Below are 10,000 nucleotides of genomic sequence, written 5' to 3'. Positions count from 1 at the left end.
AACAGACAAATGAATGTGTGTGACCCAGTGTGAAAACCGTCTTAACACTAACAATATTTTAAATTTCATTTATATTTCATTTAAATATGTAATATCTTTGTTCCTGAGCCATTTCAAAAAATATTAAATCTTTATTAGTTTATTTATGTGATTAGTAGCTCCATGTGTAAATAGGTTTATTGTATTGTTTCTGCCGGTCACCAGGGGGCGCTGTATTGGAGCCTTTTTTTGGTTGTATTTATATTCGATTCTTTCCACCAGAGGGCGCAAATTGTATTTCTGTTGTGAAGGCGACACTGAACATTTTGGATTACATGTAGCAGACCGGAGATTTATATTTATTAAAGTGCATGAAATAGAAAAATAAATGGAAAGAATAAAATAATAATAGAAATGATAGTAAGAGTTCTGCATCAGAACAGTCATCACTTCAGCCCCACGTTCCACGTGCTCACTTTATTACTCACTGATCTGTTAAACACTCCGGAACACTCCCCCACTAAACACCCCCTATTAAACACTTCCCCACTAAACACTCCCCCACTAAACACCCTCTATTAAACACTTCCCACTAAACACTCCCCACTAAACACCCCTATTAAACACTTCCCACTAAACACTCCCCACTAAACACCCCTATTAAACACTTCCCACTAAACACTCCCCACTAAACACCCCTATTAAACACTTCCCACTAAACACTCCCCACTAAACACCCCTATTAAACACTTCCCACTAAACACTCCCCACTAAACACCCCTATTAAACACTTCCCACTAAACACTTCCCACTAAACACCCCTATTAAACACTTCCCACTAAACACTCCCCACTAAACACCCCTATTAAACACTTCCCACTAAACACCCCTATTAAACACTCCCCATTAAACACTCCCCACTAAACACCCCTATTAAACACTTCCCCTAAACACTCCCCACTAAACACCCCTATTAAACACTTCCCACTAAACACTCCCCACTAAACACCCCTATTAAACACTTCCCACTAAACACCCCTATTAAACACTTCCCACTAAACACTCCCCACTAAACACCCCTATTAAACACTTCCCACTAAACACTCCCCACTAAACACTCCCCACTAAACACCCCTATTAAACACTTCCCACTAAACACTCCCCACTAAACACCCCTATTAAACACTTCCCACTAAACACCCCTATTAAACACTTCCCACTAAACACTCCCCACTAAACACCCCTATTAAACACTTCCCACTAAACACTCCCCACTAAACACCCCTATTAAACACTTCCCACTAAACACTTCCCACTAAACACCCCTATTAAACACTTCCCACTAAACACTCCCCACTAAACACCCCTATTAAACACTTCCCACTAAACACCCCTATTAAACACTTCCCACTAAACACTCCCCACTAAACACTCCCCACTAAACACCCCCACTAAACACCCCTATTAAACACTTCCCACTAAACACTTCCCACTAAACACCCCTATTAAACACTTCCCACTAAACACTTCCCACTAAACACCCCTATTAAACACTTCCCACTAAACACCCCTATTAAACACTTCCCACTAAACACCCCTATTAAACACTCCCCACTAAACACTCCCCACTAAACACTCCCCACTAAACACCCCTATTAAACACTTCCCCACTAAACACCCCCACTAAACACCCCTATTAAACACTTCCCCACTAAACACTTCCCCACTAAACACCCCTATTAAACACTTCCCCACTAAACACTCCCCACTAAACACCCCTATTAAACACTTCCCCACTAAACACTCCCCACTAAACACCCCTATTAAACACTTCCCCACTAAACACTCCCCACTAAACACCCCTATTAAACACTTCCCCACTAAACACTCCCACACTAAAAGAACCCCATTAAACACTCCCACATTAAACACTCCCCACTAAACACCCCCACTAAACACTCCCACACTAAACACTCCCCACTAAACACTCCCCACTAAAACCCATTAAACACTCCCCACTAAACACTCCTCCTTTAAACACAACCCCATTAAACACTCCCCACTAAACACGCCCATTAAACACACCTCCATTAAACACTCCCCATTAAACACTCCCCACTAAACACCCCTATTAAACACTCCCCACTAAACACTCCCCATTAAACACTCTATTAAACACTCCCCATTAAACACCCATATTAAACACTTCCCCACTAAACACTCCTCCTTTAAACACCCCTATTAAACACTCCCCACTAAACACCCCTATTAAACACTTCCCCACTAAACACTCCCCACTAAACACCCCTATTAAACACTTCCCCTAAACACTCCCCACCAAACACTCCCCACTAAACACCCCTATTAAACACTTCCCCTAAACACTCCCCACTAAACACCCCTATTAAACACTTCCCCACTAAACACTCCCCACTAAACACCCCTATTAAACACTTCCCCACTAAACACTCACTAAACACTCCCCATTAAACACCCATATTAAACACTTCCCCACTAAACACCCCTATTAAACACTTCCCCACTAAACACTCCCCACTAAACACCCCTATTAAACACTTCCCCACTAAACACCCCCACTAAACACCCCCACTAAACACTTCCCCACTAAACACTCCCACACTAAAAGAACCCCATTAAACACTCCCACATTAAACACTCCCCACTAAACACTCCCCACTAAACACTCCCCACTAAACACTCCCACACTAAAAGAACCCCATTAAACACTCCCCACTAAACACTCCTCCTTTAAACACAACCCCATTAAACACTCCCCACTAAACACGCCCCATTAAACACACCTCCATTAAACACTCCCCATTAAACACTCCCCACTAAACACCCCTATTAAACACTCCCCACTAAACACTCCCCATTAAACACTCCCCTATTAAACACTCCCCATTAAACACCCATATTAAACACTTCCCCACTAAACACTCCTCCTTTAAACACCCCTATTAAACACACCTCCATTAAACACCCCCACTAAACACTTCTCCTTTAAACACCCCCATTTAACACTCCTAACTAAACACTCCCCATTAAACACGCCTCCATTAAACACGCCTCCATTAAACACGCCCATTAAACACTCCCCACTAAACACTCCCCATTAAACACTCCCCACTAAACACGCCTCCATTAAACACTCTCCCATTAAACACTCCCCATTAAACACTCCCCACTAAACACCCCCATTAATCACTCCTCCATTAAATACTTCCCCACTAAACACTCCCCACTAAGCACTCCCCCACTAAACACCCCCATTAATCACTCCCCATTAAACACTTCCCCATTAAACACTCCTCCTTTAAACACCCCCATTAAACACTCCTAACTAAACACTCCCCCACTAAACACGCCTCCATTAAACACTCCCCCATTAAACACTCCCCAATTAAACACGCCTCCATTAAACACTCATCGTCTGTTGTGTTTTATCTACTGTAATTTCCGGACTATAAAGCGCACCCTTGTATAAGCCACACCCACTGAATTTTACAAAGATTTTTATTTTTAACATAAATAAGCCGCACCTGTCTATAAGCTGCAGGTCTACACTGAAACTAATGAACTTTACACAGGCTTTTACTGAAAGACAGTGTCTGTTACACGGTGTAACGGGTGAAATATGTTGTGGCTCCTTTAAGAGCAGAGCGGTATTTTGGGAACAGCACGTCACTGCATTCTTCCGGTATTACTGCGTGTGTGTGTGTGTGTGTGTGTGTGTGTGTGTGTGTGTGTGTGTGTGTGAGAGACTGAGGATTATGTCCTTATTATTTTCTGATGCTGATTTCTAAGTTTCTTTGACTAACCCGTAACTCTGTTGTCAAGAAAATTAAAAAAGCACGAGTTTTGGAAAGCTGTCTGTGTTTATATGATTTCTGTTGTAACTGGAGTTAGTGAGCTCTCCCTTCACCCAGACTCAACGCGTTACAACGGCTTGTATCTAAACAGTAGCCTACTAAGAAAGTCATTGTTCAAAATCAACACCGGTGGAAGTTTTTTCTCCCGATGCGTGCAGCTCAGAACACAGGTGAGGTGCGTTTTTTTGTTTCCGTTCAAAAATTTCTTTGGTCTAATGTTATGGGGTCCGGTTTTTGGCTTGAAGTTTGTGAAACCGGGAAAAATCCATAAATTAGTCGCTTCGTTGTTTAAGCCACAGGGTTCAAAACGTGGGAAAAAAGTAGCGGCTTATAGTCCGGAAAATACGGTAACTTAAATGTATTGTGGTATTTATGTCTGTGCTTTTGTGTATGAACACACTCAGCCAATAAACCTGATCCTGATCCTGATCCTGATGATTGTCAGAATCGGGATAAAATAAAGAGTTCAGGTTTATTGGGAATAATTGAATACATATTCATGGACCAAAATAATTAAAACATGAGTGAGTGAGTGTGATGGTGTTCAGGTCAGAAGAGAAGAGAAGAGAAGAAGAGAAGAGAAGAGAAGAGAAGAGAAGAGAAGAAGAGAAGAGAAGAGAAGTTTTGAAGAGAAGAGCAGAGAGAGGAGAAGAGAAGGTTTGAAGAGAAGTGAAGAGAAGGTTTGAAGAAGAGAAGAGAAGAAGAGAAGAGAAGAGAAGAGAAGAGAAGAGAAGAGAAGAGAAACACACGTTCTCAGCGCTCTGATGGAATCAATAAAGTTTTTATTTTTCACTTAAAGAACAATAAGTTTCTCATTAAGAGCAATCTGAGCTTGGGTGAGGTTCGCAAGGTAGGTGACCATCAGGAGATCCTGCAGGAAACAGATGATAAAGTAAACACCAGGAACAACAAACACCCCAGGAAGCCTTAAAGACCATGAAGATGTACATACATTAATGTTGGAGTTGAGCATGCTCTCGAAATCCTCAGCTGAGATCTTGGGTACTTTGTTGACCAGATCCATCAGATGACGTCCAACACTGTTATCTGCTGTCACCTTCCCAGACTAAAGCCAAAAGCACAAGACAGGATTTCTATAAAAACATGACCTTCAGCAGAACTCCAGGTTTATTGGATAATAAACACACTTTCAGATCAGATGTTTTCTTTTTCCACTTTAAGAAAATGCAGATTATGATGCAGGTACATTTTACTAACACAGAGAAAAAAGATGCGGCGGCACTTTAATGCTTTAGCTCTCCTTAATCATTTCCATCCACTCCTCAAAGCTTCATCCTTCACACACAATCATTTATAACCCTCATCCCACCATGAAGACCATCTTCACCTCGTCCCACCCCGATCTCCACCCTGTCCCCAACCTGATCTCCATCCTAATCTCCACCCGTCCCCATCCTGATCTCCACCCTGTCCCCAACCTGATCTCCATCCTAATCTCCACCCTGTCCCCAACCTGATCTCCATCCTGATCTCCACCCGTCCCCATCCTGATCTCCACCCTGTCCCCATCCTGATCTCCATCCTGATCTCCATCCCGTCCCCATCCTGATCCCCACCCTGTCCCCATCCTGATCTCCATCCTAATCTCCATCCTAATCTCCACCCGTCCCCATCCTGATCTCCACCCGTCCCCATCCTGATCTCCACCCGTCCCCATCCTGATCTCCACCCGTCCCCATCCTGATCTCCATCCTGATCTCCACCCTGTCCCCACCCTGATCTCCACCCTGTCCCCACCCTGATCTCCATCCTGATCTCCACCCCGATCCCATCCTGATCTCCACCCTGTCCCCATCCTGATCTCCACCCTGTCCCCATCCTGATCTAAATCCTGATCTCCACCCTGTCCCCATCCTGATCTCACCCGTCCCCATCCTGATCTCCACCCGTCCCCATCCTGATCTCCACCCGTCCCCATCCTGATCTCCACCCGTCCTCCACCCTGTCCCCATCCTGATCTCACCTAATCTCCACCCGTCCCCATCCTGATCTCCACCCGTCCCCATCCTGATCTCCATCCTGATCTCCACCCTGTCCCCACCCTGATCTCCACCCTGTCCCCACCCTGATCTCCATCCTGATCTCCACCCCGATCCCATCCTGATCTCCACCCTGTCCCATCCTGATCTCCACCCTGTCCCATCCTGATCTAAATCCTGATCTCCACCCTGTCCCATCCTGATCTCACCCGTCCCCATCCTGATCTCCACCCGTCCCCATCCTGATCTCCACCCGTCCCCATCCTGATCTCCACCCGTCCTCCACCCTGTCCCATCCTGATCTCACCTAATCTCCACCCGTCCCCATCCTGATCTCCACCCGTCCCCATCCTGATCTCCACCCTGATCTCCACCCTGTCCCCACCCTGATCTCCACCCTGTCCCCACCCTGATCTCCATCCTGATCTCCACCCGTCCCCATCCTGATCTCCACCCTGTCCCATCCTGATCTCCACCCTGTCCCATCCTGATCTAAATCCTGATCTCCACCCTGTCCCATCCTGATCTCCACCCGTCCCCATCCTGATCTCCACCCGTCCCCATCCTGATCTCACCTAATCTCCACCCGTCCCCATCCTGATCTCCACCCGTCCCCATCCTGATCTCCACCCGTCCCCATCCTGATCTCCACCCGTCCCCATCCTGATCTCCACCCGTCCCCATCCTGATCTCCATCCGTCCCCACCCTGATCTCCACCCTGTCCCCACCCTGATCTCCATCCTGATCTCCACCCTGTCCCATCCTGATCTCCACCCTGTCCCATCCTGATCTCCACCCCGATCTCCACCCGTCCCATCCCGATCTCCACCCGTCCTCCACCCCGATCTCCACCCGTCCTCCACCCTGTTCCCACCCGTCCTCCACCCTGTTCCCACCCGTCCTCCACCCTGTTCCCACCCGTCCTCCACCCTGTCCCATCCTGATCTCCACCCTGTCCCATCCTGATCTCCATCCTAATCTCCACCCCATCCCCATCCTGATCTCCACCCGTCCCCATCCTGATCTTCACCCTGTCCCATCCTGATCTCCACCCGTCCCCATCCTGATCTCCACCCGTCCCATTCTGATCTCCATCCTGATCTCCACCCTGTCCCATCCTGATCTCCACCCTGTCCCATCCTGATCTCCACCCTGTCCCATCCTGATCTCCACCCTGTCCCATCCTGATCTCCACCCTGTCCCATCCCGATCTCCACCCCGATCTCCACCCGTCCCATCCCGATCTCCATCCCGATCTCCACCCCTTCCCATCCCGATCTCCACCCTGTCCCATCCCGATCTCCATCCTGATCTCCACCCGTCCCCATCCTGATCTCCACCCGTCCCCATCCTGATCTCCATCCTAATCTCCACCCCATCCCCATCCTGATCTCCACCCCGATCCCCACCCGTCCCCATCCTGATCTCCACCCGTCCCCATCCTGATCTCCACCCGTCCCCATCCTGATCTCCACCCGTCCCCATCCTGATCTCCATCCTAATCTCCACCCGTCCCCATCCTAATCTCCACCCGTCCCCACCCTGATCTCCACCCGTCCCCACCCTGATCTACACCCCGTCCCCATCCTGATCTACACCCCGTCCCCATCCTGATCTCCACCCCGTCCCCATCCTGATCTCCATCCCGTCCCCATCCTGATCTCCATCCCGTCCCCATCCTGATCTTCACCCTGTCCCATCCTGATCTCCACCCCGTCCGCATCCTGATCTCCACCCCGTCCGCATCCTGATCTCCACCCCGTCCGCATCCTGATCTCCACCCTGTCCCCATCTTGATCTCCACCTGAACAGCACACACTCACCAGCACGTCCTCGATGTAGGCCAGAACGATGGTGAGCATTTCCTGTATGCGTCCTGCTGAACATGCCACCTGAGACAAGTCTGAGGTCAGACCATTGGTGCGGCTGGGAGAAGCTCTAGTCCTCTGCAGGAGATCAACTACAGAGGAACAAGAAGACTGAAGCAGTCAGAAGATTCCCAGAAAACGAACAAATACAGAGAGAAAGAAAGAGAAAGAGAGAGCGAGAGAGAGAGGGAGAGAGAGAGAGAGATATATATATATATATAGAGAGAGAGAGAGAGAGAGAGAGAGAGAGAGAGAATGAGAGAGAAAGATATATATATATAGAGAGAGAGAGAGAGAGAGAGAGAGAGAATGAGAGAGAAAGATATATATATATATAGAGAGAGAGAGAGAGAGAGAGAGAGAGAGAGAGAGAGAGAGAGATGTATGGTCTCTCACTCACCTCCAATGCGTTCAGTATCGTAGTAAATGTACTTCACAGTTAAAGGTGTGAACATCACACCTACTGTTTTCCCTGGAACTCCCATCTGTGCACTGTCACACACACACACACACCACACACACACATGTCAGACTCATGATGATGATAATTCTAATGATGATGAGGAGGATGAGGATGATGAAGAGGAGAATGCTGACCTGACGTAGGCTCTGATGTTCATCTTGTTGCTCTGCAGCGCCGTGTCCACGGTCAGGTGGATGGGGTTCTGAGCTTCACGACTGTAGTACTCATGAATTAACACTGAATGTTCTGTGATGTCATATCCTGTGGCGTACCTGCACATGGAGCATTTCACCACTTCATTACAAACATCAGAAACATCTAATAACCTGCAGAGAAAAACCAGAAAACTACAGGAGAAACATCTTCACTGGGTCTGAGCTCACCAGCCAATGATGACTTCACTAGGAGAAACCTTCTTATGGAGCTCGTACATGTTCTTAGCGAACTCCATGTCCACTGCCACCTGGAACATAATATTATGTCAGCCATGGAACCACATTAGGAAGCTCCAGAGAAGAACAGCATCATTATGAAACATTTACACCTGCATCAAAAACACCTACACCAAGTGAACTCCTAAATACACTTCAGACTTCACTGAACAAAATCATAAACACAACATGTCTCAAAGATCTACACAAAAGACTCTCAAAAATTCTTCACAAATCTGTTAGTGAGCTCCTCTCCTTTAACCAGATCATCCATCCACCTCACAGATGTGCCTCAGGCTACCACAATAAAATCATCATCTCCCCAAATCACCAGAACATCTCCCCACATCTCCACATCATTTCCCCCAAATCACCAGAACATCTCCACATCATCTCCTCACATCATCAGAACATCAACCCACATCTCCACATCATCTCCCACATTACCAGAACATCTCCCACATCTCCACATCATTTCCCCAAATCACCAGAACATCTCCACATCATCTCCTCACATCATCAGAACATCTCCTCACATCTCCACATCATCTCCCTCGTCATCAGACCATCTCCTCACATCATCAGAACATCTCTAACATCTTCACATCATCTCCCACATTACCAGAACATCAACCCACATCTCCACAGCACCTCCCACATCATCAGAACATCTCCTCACATCTTCACATCATCTCCCACATTACCAGAACATCAACCCACATCTCCACATCATCTCCCCACATCATCAGAACATCTCCTCACATCTTCACATCATCTCCCACATTACCAGAACATCAACCCACATCTCCACATCATCTCCCCACATCATCAGAACATCTCCTCACATCTTCACATCATCTCCCCACATCATCAGAACATCTCCTCACATCATCTCCTCACGTCATCAGAACATCTCCTCACATCTTCACATCATCTCCTCACATCATCAGAAAATCTCCCCACATCTCCACACCATCTCCCCACATCACCAGAACATCTCCACACATCTCCAGAGCTCTTGTGTTTACCTCATCCTCAGACTCGTTGTGTGGAACAGAGAAGCAGTTGGTGACTTCTACAGAGTGTTTATCAATAGTTCCTGTAGAGAGAGAGAGAGAGAGAGAGAAAGAGAGAGAGAGAGAGAGAGAAAGAGAGTGAGAGAGCGAGAGAAAGAGAGAGAGAGAGTGAGAGAGCGAGAGAGAGTGTAGAGAGAGAGAGAGAGAGCGAGAGAGAGAGAGAGAAGAGTGTGAGAGAGAGAGAGAGAGCGAGAGAGAGAGAGAAGAGAGGAAGGCGAGAGAGAGAAGAGAGAGAGAGAGAGAGAGAGAGAGAGGAGAGAGAGAGAGTGTAAGAGAGAGAGAGAGAGAG

At 47.2% G+C, this 10,000-nt stretch overlaps 1 protein-coding gene across 1 annotated transcript in view; it reads right to left on the bottom strand.

Moving 5' to 3' along the window:
* Positions 1–4,637: 4,637 nt before the first annotated feature.
* eif3f (eukaryotic translation initiation factor 3, subunit F) overlaps positions 4,638–10,000 on the bottom strand; it is a 5,980-nt gene continuing 617 nt past the window's right edge. The window contains exons 2-8 of the mRNA XM_046838245.1: positions 9,664–9,734; positions 8,588–8,667; positions 8,339–8,476; positions 8,142–8,233; positions 7,697–7,833; positions 4,825–4,938; positions 4,638–4,743 (exon numbers count right to left, since the gene is read on the bottom strand). Of these exons, the coding sequence (XP_046694201.1) occupies positions 4,666–4,743; positions 4,825–4,938; positions 7,697–7,833; positions 8,142–8,233; positions 8,339–8,476; positions 8,588–8,667; positions 9,664–9,734 (710 nt within the window). The 3' untranslated portion in view covers positions 4,638–4,665. The remainder of the gene's footprint in view (positions 4,744–4,824; positions 4,939–7,696; positions 7,834–8,141; positions 8,234–8,338; positions 8,477–8,587; positions 8,668–9,663; positions 9,735–10,000) is intronic.

Source organism: Silurus meridionalis, chromosome 24 (genome assembly GCF_014805685.1).
Source record: "Silurus meridionalis isolate SWU-2019-XX chromosome 24, ASM1480568v1, whole genome shotgun sequence".
Lineage (NCBI taxonomy): Eukaryota > Metazoa > Chordata > Actinopteri > Siluriformes > Siluridae > Silurus > Silurus meridionalis.
The sequence above is the reverse complement of the archived record's forward strand: the minus strand, read 5'-3'. Positions and strand labels throughout refer to the sequence as shown.